General features: G+C 36.2%; 1 protein-coding gene across 2 annotated transcripts in view; it reads right to left on the bottom strand.

Annotated features, from left to right (window-relative positions):
• The window catches only part of GPR155 (G protein-coupled receptor 155), a 31949-nt gene that overhangs the window by 11952 nt on the left and 4970 nt on the right, over window positions 1-15027 (bottom strand). For both annotated transcript variants that reach the window (XM_065638204.1, XM_065638203.1), the window contains exons 2-9: window positions 13004-13510; window positions 7412-7811; window positions 5887-6052; window positions 4439-4594; window positions 3208-3291; window positions 1793-1913; window positions 439-523; window positions 267-357 (exon numbers count right to left, since the gene is read on the bottom strand). In XM_065638204.1, coding sequence (XP_065494276.1) covers window positions 267-357; window positions 439-523; window positions 1793-1913; window positions 3208-3291; window positions 4439-4594; window positions 5887-6052; window positions 7412-7811; window positions 13004-13463 — 1563 coding nt within the window. In that variant the 5' untranslated portion in view covers window positions 13464-13510. The remainder of the gene's footprint in view (window positions 1-266; window positions 358-438; window positions 524-1792; window positions 1914-3207; window positions 3292-4438; window positions 4595-5886; window positions 6053-7411; window positions 7812-13003; window positions 13511-15027) is intronic.

The raw sequence follows: 15027 nt of genomic DNA, 5'->3' as shown, positions 1-15027 counted from the left end.
CCTTTTCTTTGGGAAGCCTACTCCCTCTTTTTCTTAGTCATAGCTGCCTAGACATGAAGGTCCTTCTTCAAACAAGTTTTCCTAATGGTTCATTACAGAAGTACATTTTTGTATCAATCTATAAGCATTCTATGATATTGTTATTATGGTAGCCTGCACTTTGACTGAAAGCTACTTACATAAGAAGCAAACAGAGAACACAGTTTCTCACTAATACATTGGACATGGCAGCAGCCTGAAGTTATGAGGACAGAACATGTTCATACCTGGTGTCTTCCATAGAAAAAGGCAGAGTCAATGCTAGTGTTGTTAGGTTTACCAACAATTAGTAAGATTCCCACCAGAACTGTTGGGACTCTGAAAGAGCAAAATAGGAACAAAGTAACATATTTAGCATGCTGCCACTAATTCTGCAGTGAAACATCTGAATTAACTTACCCCCATCCAGCTATGATAATAAACCCGATAGGAATCTTTACTGTTTCTCTCTTCCTCAACAGAAACAAAGAGAAAGATAGAAAACCTAGGGGGAAAAAAAAAGAGGTTTATTATTAAAAAAGGAACCGATAATTACAGAAGCTAAACACTCTATGATATGACCTGCCCAATAACTAAGATGTTCTTCTCAGACCTTCAAATAGTTCCAAATCCTTTTTCAAGTTGTATTCTGAGAAAGTAAAATAGCAACACATATTATGTTCAAAAAATTATAATTAATAATGAAGCACTGAAGAAATTCCAGCACACTATATATTAAACATACCCTTATAGATGCTTACAAAGGTTCACGAGTGTTTAAACGATATTGTAAGAACATTCAAGACCTAAGTAAGTAATTTACTAAGGTATCAACAGCAGTCGACCTAGATTGGCAGTCTTAAGTAACCAACAAATAAAGCTGTATTCTGTTTTGACACTTCTTTAAAAACTGACTAGTCCTCTACAAAAAGTCAATGATAAATTTCACATATGTAACTATTTATGGGAGTATCTTCTGGGAAAGCCTTGCAGCTCAGCAATGTTTCCCCTGCTGAAGCAAGGCTAGTATTTATCTTAGGCTACACTGATCATGAGCTACCTGTTTCAGTTAAACACAACTTACTCCACAAAAACACCACAAGAATGAAACCCTTAAACTTTTGGACTCAGGAATGGTATATAAAGTCTCCTGCATACCAAAAGTCTTTTTTATCATACATGTAAGGTTCTCCAAGTTTCTTGACGCATCTTTCAACTCTGCCTACTTCAAGTAATCCCTTTATTAATCATCTACACCTCCAGAACACACACATTGTTTTTAGAAATTGCAATGGCCAGGGGAAAGAAATGTTAATGCTACTTTGGTATTTCCCTCCATTCGGTATTTCCTACTTTTCTGAGGAACAATGTGTTAAAATCTTCTTAATGCTGAATAATTTAATATCTTAAATTCTACAATAGCTAAAAACTGTTAACAAGCTTTTGACTAGCTGAAGGGCAACCCACCACATTCACTCTATTTGTAATTGTTCCTGTCCTGAGCACATGTTCTTGCCTTTTGTTACAAGCTGGCCAGGTTGCTGTACCTGGCAAAGACAAACCAGACCTGCCCAGGTAAAAGCTTCTAAGAGCAGAAGCCGTGCCTGACAGGCAGCCTGGTGTGCCAGTGCTGCAGCTCCACACAGCTTGCAAGTCTGCACATCTGTAGAATTATACTAGTGAAAGGAACAATTACTCTGAAGAATAGAATCAGACTATTTCAGTACATCAAGCTCTTATTACAGCACGTAGGTTCTGCCTAGAAAAATCATACCTGTCCACAGGTAGGTGCTATAAAGTGAGCTGTAGAGGAATATAAATACTAGGATCTGCATGGTGATGTCTTCCTCTTTAACAATGAAATTCCATACCACCATTCCGATGCAAGCAATAAACTGGAAGGAAAGGTAAGATGCTGTCATTTAAATCGCAAAAGCAGGATGACAAGAAAAACTGAACACAGTGTAATTTTACTACAATAAGGTTCAAAACTCCACCCCCTGATTCACTGGAGTGTAGTTTTATGAATTGGGTAGTTCTCTTTACAGTAAACCAGTGCTGCAGTAAGCTCAATATTACAGTTATGTCACTGACTAGGCTACCCTATTTTCAGTTTTGGTTTCAGTTTGGACAGCACATACATAAATCAGATAAACTAGGAGTAGGAAAAGTCAGGAAAAAATAATCTTAATCTTTATATAAATAAAATGTAAAACTTTTGTTAAGTACAAACCATTTATCTAAAATGATTTGGACATGAAGCTGAGGTCGACAGATGTTTGTTCAGCCAGGAATTATACAAGTTTTCACTCAGAGATACCTCATATATGATAGCTTTAGTACTGAAGCAATCTGAAAAAATAGGCTGAAATCTTACAGAAACAGTAATACAGTAGTTCATTTTTTTTTAAATGAAAGCGAACTTTGCTCTTACAGACAAGAAGCACCCGCAGCTCTCACACACAAGTTTTTTTTCAAATGTGACTCCATGATTAAACCTCAAAGAGTTTACTTTTTTTTTTTTAAATGATGCACTACCACACAGATGTAATACAAGCACAGGCTGCTCCCACTGAATTTAACAGCAGTTGTGCAGTTGACTTCAAGGCAAGAAGGAACATGTACCCTATAGTTTTCTTTCAGTTTAAAGAACTATTAAAATTAAAATTAATCCAGAGCTATTTGGTTTGCCCTTCCCTAGCCACCAGCCACGCATTCCCACCCCCCACACACCAGCGCTGGCACCTGACGGATGCCTCAGCAAATCACCACAGGAGCTCATCCAGCCTGGGGATTAGTTTCCTATTTAGCTCCTTGAATCAGGTCACGGCAGAGTCAAACACACACGGCTGCTGGTCCTGGCATTGCTGACTGCAGATCAGCATACATTGACATGGAAGTGCACTCAGCACTAGTGGACAGTAACTTTTAGCACTAAAAATGTATTTCACAAGCCACTCTCCATTCTGAATTGCTTACGGTTCTGTTTGAGAACTGTACTACTAGCATCAACTCTCATTTTCTTCAAGGGTGTATTTTAAGGCACAGAAATTATTTAGACAAGACATGCATTAGATTTCCCTGCCCATTTTAGATGACTGGAAAGATATAATTATAGAAACTGAACTTGTGAAAATGTTTAAAATAAGACTTAAAAAAACCCCCACCACCATTCTTCTCACTACCGACCTGAGCAACAAGTAGATTTGTTGTAATCATATGAGGAAGCTGTTTGTATTTCTTACTCAGAAGAACAACAATAAGAGACCAGATCTGTAACACAAGAAAAAATTGAATTTAAGACTAAAACAAAAACCAGAAGAACAAGATGAGTATTCTGGCAGACTATAGTGAAACTAATATACAACATATCTTCTTGACAAGTTTCTTAGCAACATGACTACTGCAGTCAGCTCCAAGTGATCTCCTGCCAGGCCCTATGCCTCAGAAAATACGTCCGGAAAAAGCATCTTTGTGTTTTCATGATGGTGAGACATTTCCAGGGAGTACTGAAGGCTTGCTTCTAGGGTGCAAAAGCCTGGTTGTTCCTCAGGACATAAATGATCACAGAATTGTCTGGCAATTTAGAATTTAAAAGGTTCCCCTCCCACACTGTCCTTACTGAATCTCCCAAGATTATTTGTGACAGCAAGCAGCAGCATTCACTTGTGGCTTCCCTTGAAGCACAGTTTCAAGACAACAGGACTTCAGTGAGACACCGACTTAAGAAAATTCCAACTTCCTGCAACATGGATGTTTTTATTTTAAAAAAAGCAAACAGAATAAACACACTATTTGTAGTGCCTATGAAGCCAAAACGCAATTCACATCAGACTTCTGGGATATCAACCCTTTTTTCAAGAACTCGGCACTCAGAATTTCTAAAAAATGAATCTGATAAAGTTAAATTAAAACTTCCAGGTTAAACATTTTCATTAATACTCATTAATCTTTAATTAAATAAATGTTCACTGATGTTTCTGGAGCTGAGGTTTTTACATAGCCTTCATTACTGTGATCTCCAAGCAGCACACATGGTCTGGTGTAATTAATCCCTGTGAGGTAAGCTAGCACTGTTATTCCCCCATACCCCACTATTTTTTAAAAAACAAACAGGGACTAAGGGCGATTAGTTGATAGTTCACCCCCACACACATTTTATGTATCAGGCAGCCAAATCCCAAACTCTCAAGCCATGCACCACTGCTCTAATTCACCTACCCATCTTTCTCTACAGTGCAGCTTTCCAGCTGACCCATTGCTAAATCAAAAAGATTTTTAACTTCTTCCTCATCCTTCTGCAACAGAATACAATGACAAAATGCAAATCTCATCTGATCATGACTGGATTTGCTTCGTGTGTACTAACACTACCCTGACACGACCGTGTGCTTTTGTATTTCACTTTGCCAGCACCTACCAGAGAAACTAGGCTGACGATACTTATGTCAAAGCTGACATTTTGGAGTGCAGATGCCAGTGGGTTGGGGTCCATGGATGGAATGGTCAACAGCCACGCAGAAACGTACATAATGGGAGCAGACACAAAAGTGCTTATCACCATGCCTGAGGTAATCTGCAAAAAGAGTCAAACAGAAACAAGAACAGAATTAATCACAGCTCAGGTTAAACAATCTGCTTGCAGGAATACAACCACTGGCAAAATTGTACCCTTGACTTAAACATATATAGACCTTTAACAAATCACTGAGTTGATTCTATGACAAATTATTTAGAATTTGAGCCAGAAAGCATCCACTGTATACATACAGTTAAACTGAACATTTTAACAAGCTTCTGAAATTGTAGGAATAGAGAGTTCCCTGCTGTAAATTCTTACAGAGCTTTTTCATGGGTGTCAAATATACTCATGACTACAGTCTAGGAGTGGATTTACAATGTCACAGTTTACTTTTGGATGCAAAGATTCACACTTCAAATAAATAAGCAAACATGTAATTATGCATTATAATATATGTCAATTCATGAGAAGAAGTCATATATATTTACATTTAAGTGATTTCTATTTCGGCTTCTCATTGTCTTTCTGCTTTCTAGAATTTGCAGAGTGATGGAAGTGTGAATTTTTATTCATACTACAGATATTACAGATCTGTTTTAAAGAGATTTCCTGAGTTTATTGAGCACAAAATTCTACCTTGTAAGGTTTACTTTTAGTGTTCTTTTTTTCCCCCTTTTCCTAAAAAAGCCCAAACAAACCCAAAATAGATAACATTAAAAACAACGGAAGTCGACAGGAATGTTTCAATGTCAATTCAAGTGGAAGAAACGAAACGCTTGTGAAACTTGTACCCTAAGTTAAAAAGATAACTGATAGCCTCTAGTATAAAAAAAAAAAAATGAAATGCATTTCTATTGCAAGATTTAACTGAAGGGCAACTCAACCGAATCAGTTAAAGCATAAATTCTTCCCTAAGTTTTTGGTATTAAGTTAACACTATTCCTACTGAAGTCAGTAACATAATTTCGGGGTTTTTTTCCCTACAAAAACACTAGCTCAAAGATAAGGTCTTTGGAAAAACAAACACACACCACCACCAAACCAACCACAAAGATACGAGTTTTTTATATTTAAAGTTATCCTTGTTCTTCCTACTAGAGTCATGAATAAGAAAAGTATAAGGATTTACTTATGAATGTGTACTATCAAGACACTTGAGACATCAGGGAAGAGTACTTTGCTTAACTAATAATCTGAAATGTAATTTATATTTGAGATCTAGGGAGTAGAAGCAAATCTAAGGAGTCTATACCACAGAAAAGTAAATTCATCAAGCCTATTTAAGTATTTCATTAATAAAGTTAAGCTCAAAGTTAGTATATGTTTGAGAAAAGCTAACGACATACAATTCCTACTTCCATATTAAATTGACTTGCAAATATTGCGACACCAGGTGCTGCTGGAAAAACTCCATAAAGAAATGCATAGTTTGATAAACTGGTATGGTTGACTACGCTGTCACTCTTGTCCAAGAGTTCCACCATTTCTCTACAGAGGAATGGCATCATAAGTCTGAAAAGAGAGGGGGGAAAAGTAATTACAAAAAAGCATTACTCAAGTTATAGCAATAGACTCTTCTTTACTCAGAAAATGAACCAAAATGAAATCTAAGGCTTGTTTGAATACTACTCATGAAAAGCAAAATACTGACATCACTTTGAATGATTGTCTTTAGTTTTACCACGACATTTACCAGCTGCTTAAAAATTTCATGTCACAAGTTAAACCAAAAAAACCCCATACAGGCACACACACAAAAAAGGTAAAAATGACACCAATCTCTGGGATAGAAGCACATTCTCTTGTTGGGCAGACATGTTCTTCGTCTGTATAAACCTCAGATTTAGAAAGGTAAAATATAAAAAAAAACCCCTCATTTTTCAATTGCTAAAGTAATAGTAGCTGTAAGCAGTCAGCAGCTTTGATAATTAGGCTAGCTTTATGGAAGCTGCCTGAAATATAAGAAGGGCTCCAGCTTCAGTATTCCATTCTGAAAGTTTTGGCCAATAAAACAAAAAACCTGCATCCATGCTATTCTGTTCTCCTTTAGCAATATCCCACATTTCACATAGACACGCTATGTCAGCCTTACACAGTCCCATTACATAAACTCATTAGTAAAGCAAAGTGGTAACATTAAAAACAATTTTTCTCATGTTCTTAGAAAATTTGTCATTGAGCTGGTTTACAAACTAGGTCTTCAAGTTTGCTGGTTAGTTGTACTGATATTCAAATGCACCTTCAAATTTTACAGTAAAAACTTAATCACCAAACAATTGTTCCATTATGTTAATTGTAACTCTGTGGCAAATAAAATATCTAGTTCACCAGTAACTGAGATATATTCAATGATGGTGTAAGTTCTAAATACAAATTGTCATTTATTCATGCTTAAAAGTCAGACAGTTTAAGAGTGTAAAGCGATTGTTTTTAAGCTCTTCCAACATAGCAGTTTCAAAGATTCGCAGACAAAGCAAGCAAAGAGAGGTATTGTTTAATCCAAAGAAAATGCAAATACTAATCAAATAATACTCAAACTTACTCTTGTCTGTTTAACTAGTAAATTTTAATTGAAGCCAGCAACTCCTCTAACACCCAATTCATGACAGATGGCCTGTGAGCAGTCCATCAAGCCACAGCACCTCTGATTTTTTTTCTCTGCAGAGCCTGACAAAGGTTTGTGGTCTGCTGCATTTCTTTTAAAAGTTAACAGTTGTGTACTATCAGAGTTTGAGAAGCACTCACCCAAAATACTGGAAGTGGAACATACTATCACTGTAACGATTTTGAGAGAAAAGCCATTTGACCAGTATATTCAGAGCTTAAAACATCTAGAGAACAAAATTATAGAAGAACATAAATCAAACTTACAGTTTGGCTGTGATGAGGAGGATCAGTGCAACAAACATACCCTTTGTCAATTTTTTTGTTTGTCCCACCATAGTCAGTCCAAGGTAAAACAGTGCAGAGCCAGAAAATGAACTGCCCAGTCCATCAAGGAAGTTTTCAAGGTATTCGGGAACTTTCTGGCCAAGAATAAAGTTTGAGGCAATTCCTATGAAGACCATGAACACAATTGGGTTCTGCAAAACTCGGAGGAGTGCTAGGCCCACTATTTTGATTTTGCTGTGTGACACAGTGCGATTATCCCTCCACTTCTGGATTTCACAGAAGATAAACCCCAGAGGGTTTAGCATCATAAGAGATATTGGAGCCACTAGGTAAATGTACTGCAGATACTCTGGGTAAGTGGTTTGATACAAAGCTTCAACTAGAAGACAGAAAACGAAAAGTGATGAGTGATAACATTTCAGTACAAAAATACGTTAATACTGAAATTAAGTTCTGTTGCCTGAAAACTAGAGAAAAATTATTATCCTTCAGAGGCATTAGAACTGCATTTACAATTGGCATAAAATGAGGTAGTAAAAGACATATGCCCGACCACCATTAGGCCATAGTTGTCTAATGAACACATTAAAGACCAAAGATTAACTATCTAACACTATTAAATTATTCTATGAATATTCAAAATTTACAGGAAAAAATTAAGATAATATAACAACCCCACAAGCCCTCTGAGTCATCCCAAATGCTGAAAAAAGTAGGGTTTTTGCTGAATGGCTTTTCCTCCCCAGAAACATGAGGGTTACGGAGAATTATATGCACCTTTGCAGGACACAAGTTGCTTCTCATCTTAGGGGAGTCTCACATCTCTGGAATTTAACCAGTTTTCAGTGGGTAATTCAGGTGTAATCTTTCTACACTGATTCCGTACAATACAGCAAAGCAATAACCAAATTAAAAATACATTAGCACATAATTATTAGTTCATTTTCTGGGACTACTCAGGACAAGAGTTATCACTGTAGTTCTGGTCCCTCAAGGAACTTTAAATCATAAGCATTTGTTTTCATGTCTAGTACTCAAGAGGAATAATACTCAGGAGATGCAACTGAGGGAAACAGGGTGGTTTCATCTAAGTAAGAAAAAGTTGGCAATTGCATTTGTCCATATTTTATAAATATTGTTATTCGAGTGTATTTGTTGTAACAGCACTTCAAAAAATCATGAAGAGACTCTGGAAAGATAGACAAGATCCTATTCAGGATAAATTAAAACAAAAATAACAACAAAAAATATTTTTAAAGTAGGATTTTGTTTTAATTATAATATCCTACTTAAGGGCACTTGTAAAGATGCAAAGTCTTGAATCCTGCAGAATGCAGACGTTTTGGTCTCCCTATCATAATTGCATGATTTCATACTGAAAAACAGAGAAGGAGAAATCATGCATATGAAGCACTTCCGTCACATAAGCAGTAAAATAACATTTCAATTGCCATCACTGCTTCACATTTGCATTTTATATGTGTGTTATAAACAAGAGTTCAGGTGAAATTATTTTAAAACTTCAAGGCCTATACTGTTGTATTTCCTATATATGTATTAAAAGATGAATTACATCTACTAAAATTGCTGTTTATCTGGTTAACAATCCAGAGTTTACCTGTGTAAGAATGTCATATTAATTATCCAAACTTCTTTGGAAAGATAACATTTATCTTTTAACTGCCTTATAATGTTATTATTTCCAATAATTTCCAGAAATATGCAAAGTGATGCTTTCCATTTTAGTTTTTCCTACTCAAGTTAGAGACAAATACACTCTTTCCCAGGCAGAAGTATCTTAATATGCAGGTGCAATTCTATTTATACTACAAAGAATATGTATTAAAAAAAGGAAGCACTATTGCATAAATACATCTGCTAGACCTTTCTATGGGATAACTTAGCACTCTTAAAGTACTAAATAAAGTTTAAGATCACTAAGCAGCCAACTGTTGCAGGTATTTTCATGTCCCAGTATATTCAACCTGTTCTTTTTCTGAAAAAAGTTTTCCCCTGTAACTATGTTTTTCAAAATCCAAAAGATTTCTACCTTCATATTAGTTTAGCATCTGGAATGTCACAATGTAGTAAGTGCTAAATCAACGTTTACTGTAAACTGCCTCCTCTTTAGACTGAACAAACTGACATTCTCAGTGAGTTGACTTCCAATATACAAGAAGCACTAAAGGTGCTTTTCCTCTTACAAGCTGTGATTAAAGTAGCTATACAAGAGCTACCTGTCCGAAAATCCTGAATAAACTGCTGAACACAGCTTTCAAGTTTGTGGTTAGTTGCTGCATTTAACAAGCCAGTTTTAAACACTAAATATATTCTGCTAAATAAAACCACTTTAAACATGCTGGGCACTTATTACGTAAGTCAAAATTTTCTAAAACCCCAACCTTAGAGCAATACTTTTATGCTGTTTTATACAGAATGCCGATTTCAATCAAATGCAACTCAAGATAAATCACATGTAAATAATGTCTAAGTTAAAAAATGTAATAAAGAATTATTTTTTGGCAAAGTGAAACTGTATACTTAATAAAACATATTAAGCTCTATAAGTAATTTAACTGATGTATGAAATCACAATGCATTTTCCTGGGTGGCATAAGATGGAACCAATGTAGATTGCTGAGTCAGTAGGAAAAAAATAAGAAATCACTCTTAGGGAATCATTAAGGCAGTGAAAATAATCCACAACTAACTCTGATGAAAAATGTTCTTTTTATTTAAATCAAGCTGCTTGCTTGCTGATCATGACCAAAAAAAAAAGAAAAAGAAAATAAAGATATTTTAAAACTTTTAAAAAAAAAATCCATTTCCACATCCCGGTTGCTCAAAATTACATATAAATTACACACTAGTTGTTCATGCTTAATACAATTAACATCATTAAAGTCACGGTAATTGAGCCATCATCCACACCACACTTCTGCTCCACCTGTGCTTTTACAATAGAGCACTGGAGAGTAGGTGAAACTGTTCCCTCAGAGTTGTATTATCTCACCAACCAAACAAAGCTTTCTACCATAATAATTCTATCTATATTAAGGGGTCTGCTAGCAAACCTCTGTACCAGTTGTTTTTCACTCCAAACCAACATCAGTTCCTAGTATAGAACTGTTGTATCAGTGATTAGAGAAAAAGAGTGGTGATCTTTGAAATCTTGATTTTTCTATATGCAAACCTTTGCTCAACAGCAAAAAACCAGCATAGTGTCTATGAAAGAAAAAAAAATAGATGGAATGCAAACTCAAGATGTTATTCATCTATTTAAGAGTTAGAAGTGCCTTTTAAAATAGTGTTATTATAATACACAGATTTGTCAAGCCTTATATTTTTCCCTTTACAAATTTCAACTGAAGCAGCCTTCCAAAATATATTTTGATTAAAAGATCAGGTTTTGCTCAAAGTACTACCTATCATCATACACAAAAATAACTAAGCAGGGCATTGGTTATTGGCCAGTCCTGCACACCCTTCAGAGAAGCCACTGACAGTAAAATGTTTGCACACCTGACAGCATGAACCAAACACTGGTGAAAGTTTGGGGATGGAAGAAGGTCAGGAAAGGAAATAAACAACCCTTAAACACCCACAGTGTTACTGTTGCATTAAGTATTCCAGTAAAGCTCTTAAGGAACCACATGTTGTGAATTTGGCCAGATTGTACATAGAAGAAATATGAATCATCTCTTATATAAATAATGAAATACTTCAAGAAAAATGTGATCTGACAAGGAAGTCATTCAAAGTAGAATGTTCTATCTAGAAAGATCCAATGGAAATATGTTCAGAGAACCTCAAAACAGAAAAAAAGAGAAACCCTAACTGGCATTTTAATCCAGTACGAAGGAACAAAGATGGAATCCTCCCAGCCCTGTTTGTGATGTACTTCTGATTCTTCTCAAGAGGTTAAACCTTGGGGGATGCAACTGAGGGAAACAGCGTATTCGCATCTAAGGAAAAAAAAGTTTGCAATTGAATTTGTCCATATTTTATACATATCCAGCAAACTTGAAAATAGTAAGAAAGATTTAAGATCCTCCTGAACATGCTGCCCTGGAAAAGGGAGAAAAAGCCTGCCAATTCCGCAAGTAACTTCAAATACCGAGCTACTTGTCATTATGCATAATCTGGAATTGCATGCTTATATTTCTCTTTTGTAACTGTATTTTCAATTCTGTTATCAAATATCTTGCTTTTTGCTTTGCTAGAACAAACTTGCTTCGTTTTTTTGTTCTTAGCCTTGTCTGGATGATAAGACTGATATCAAGAGAATCTGAGAGGCACAGAGTACTTTCTCTTCAGGGAGCAGCAAACAAATAAAATATAGGCCAGACATCCCCTCCAAATGCCTTCCACTCAAGGTGTGTTTTGAAGATCCTGACATGTGCAGTGTGCTTTCCCACACCAGCCGCATGGGTCAGGTGGGGAGAGGCAGCACTGAAAGCTACACCGGCACAAAAGAGCCTCCCAAGGCAGGTAAAAAGCACTGCAGTTCTGACAGCAACAGGTGGGAGAAGCCTGCTGCAACTCCAGATCACTTCCTAAGTGTCATAGTATGTATGGCCAAAAACATATTAACATACCATTAAGAAAACCTATAAAAAAGAAAAAGAAAAAAATCTTGTTTATCAAAAGGGAAGAAAATAATAGTCTTACAGATTAGATAAAATTAAGTTTAATAACTGATGTTCCTTGGAATTGAGAATATAGGCTGACAAGAACAATCGTATGCAGCTATAGGAGTTATACTCTGAATGCCTCTTTGGTTTTTGTTTTGGTGGGTTTTTTTCCATTCCACTGGACTAGTGGTTAGTTACACGTTCCAAAAATGGCACCACAGACACATAACATTATGATCTGAGATACACAAATGCAATCTACCACAAATCAGGCTTTTAACCTTGCTTTTAAAAGACTGAATTCTTCCAAGACTATCACCTAAAGCATGTCTCCTGGCCACGATAGAATAAAGATTAAGGGATAAAGCATGATTAGCTACACAAATTATGCGAAGTAGCACAAAAATTAGAAGTTTTTTCACACACACTCTGCAATCAGTAGACACCAAAAGTATGGCTAGATGTTTTCTTTGAGCTAAACCAAGAGGTAATGCCAAACCTGCTACAGCTGTTTCACAGGCCAGTGGTACAGGCTCATACTTCGTAAAGTAAGGAACTTTGGTCTTGAGGGAAAACCTGGCAATTTCCCATAAAGAAAACTGCCTACAGTAAGTGTAAGGTAATTCTTACCTATTTTGAAATTATATTTTAAATATTTTGTTGTTGTTGTTTAAAAACGATTTACTTTAACATCACAAGATCACATAGACGACTGTAGTTGGATTGTTTTAAATTCTGCATCATTCATACCAGCTGACAGTTTTCTTCTCTTACTAAGAAGTACATGGCCTGAGGTCAAGAAACGTGACTTGAGAAATAACTTAGGCAGCTCATAGCTTCAGTTCAGAAGTCAATTTCAAATTATGGAAAAGAAAAGCAAACATCTCTAGAACACTGAAAAACAGTTTTAAAGAAGAAAGCATAAGGAACTACTTACCTATTGGATATCCCAGTGCAAAGTCATTGCTTTGCGTAGCAAAAATAGGGAACAAACCTGCTTTGCTAAATCTGTTCTCAGGACTGGCTACCAACAAAGTTAAAACACAAACTAAGAAAAACACAGCAGCTTTGGCAACTAAAATACTGTACAGGAAGGACCAATTGACATTAGAAAAGTTAAGTACCACCATGTTTTTGAACAGTAGAGCTGGGAGTGCAAAACGGGACACAAAATTTCCCAGTCCTTTGGCCTGAGTTGTTGTGATAATGTTGGCTCTTCCAGCTATGTAGCCACAAAGAATGATTCCAAAGCATTCTAAGAGGGCTGGGAAAAGCCTGCTTATTGACATAGAAGGAGGACCGCTGGTGGTATTGAGCCCAACTTGTCCAGGCAAAGTAATAGACATATTAGCTGAAGATGACAGGTTCTTCGTATTGAAGTCTGAATAGTTATCCATTTCCTTTGACCACCTCTTCCACAAAAAAGAGCTTGAAATGATCTCATCTGTAAAATAAACAAAAGTATTTCTTTATTAACTTCCAAAACCATGTTCACAAATATTTATGGTAGTAGGCTTGCTGACAGAAGAGTTTACACTTAGAAGTGCATTACAAATAAATAATAAGAAAAATAATAAGTAATCAAAGAAACTCTGAGAAAAAGGAATGCTGAAAAATCATTCCATACACATATCATCTTCACACATCTTCTCACAAGTCCATACAATTCAACAAGACAATAGAGGCTAAAAATCCCCAAAGAAATCTAAGAGTAACACTGAGATATTAAAACTAAATGTAGATTGGGCAAAAAGCAAAGTCTGTTGGAAGGAAAGGAGACTTAACAAGGATTTTTTTTGGTTGTTGTTATTATTTTAGGATCTAAATATCATTTGGAATAAACTACAACTCTTCAGCACTTTACAGTCATTGTTTCAGAAAACAGTAATTGCTAAATTCTCAGTGTACACTCCTCGCTTTCCTGGACTACCATTACAAGTCTAGTTAACTCTCTAACAGAAAAGTACAAGATTCTTCATAGAGACTTTTGTTAACAGCTTGTAACCTTTCTTACCTCCTCAGCTCACTGCAAATCCCAACTACGATTCTCACATACTCTTTGCTTTCAGCTATCAAATTGTTAGTTTTCTTTTCTAACTCTTTTTGTTTGCCCCAGGATATCTCGTCTCAGGTCCTCCCTAAACCATGTCCTACTTGGTTCTTTTTCCTTCACAATAAAAATACACTTTAAACTCCCAATATTTAAATTCCATCCTCGACCTCCCTTTGACTACTGCTGTTCACAGCTGCTTCCCTGCACTCAGCTTTACGTGTGGTCAGAAACAGCTCTTACCAAAATCCTGAGAGGCCAAAATCTTCTTAAACTTTCAAAACTGGTGTTCCATTTTCATCCTTTGTGACCGTCATACACCTCTGTCATAATCACCCTCTTCTTGAAATTTTGCCTTTCCCATCTCTTTTGTAACTACAGCTCCTCCTAATTCCCCTCCCATCTCTACTTGCTCCGATAAGAGGATCTCTCAAAATTTCTGTGGCTGCTGATATGGCTCCTTCCTTGTTCCTCTTCTGTCTCCCTACAGCCTCTGCATGTGTAGTTTCATAATCACTTATTAAACTACGAATACATGAATCAAAGATCTCTCTTTCTAATCCAGATCTATCTTCCTCTGTCAAAACTATCATTTCAGCCTGTCTCCAAGATCTCTTTTGTGAATATCCTGCTGTCAATTGAAGTCCAATGAGCCTGAATTTTTTCTCCTCCTATTCCCCCAAAAAGATGCTCCCTCAGTCACTCTGCCATGTATTTATTTTGCTAGAGGTGACTAACAAAGGTTACAAAATCACCTAATTTGAGAGAAATGCAAACTTACTGAACTCATTTGTCCTGTTGCAAGGAAAATCTTCGTATTCTATCAGTTTCAGTTCTTTTTTTGTACATCCTTCTACAGACTCATTCTCCACACATCAACACACCCTTGCTTTCATATTCTTCTACATTCT

This window comes from Caloenas nicobarica, chromosome 6 (genome assembly GCF_036013445.1).
Source record: "Caloenas nicobarica isolate bCalNic1 chromosome 6, bCalNic1.hap1, whole genome shotgun sequence".
Classification (NCBI taxonomy): domain Eukaryota; kingdom Metazoa; phylum Chordata; class Aves; order Columbiformes; family Columbidae; genus Caloenas; species Caloenas nicobarica.
This window is presented reverse-complemented; position numbering and strand designations above follow the sequence as displayed.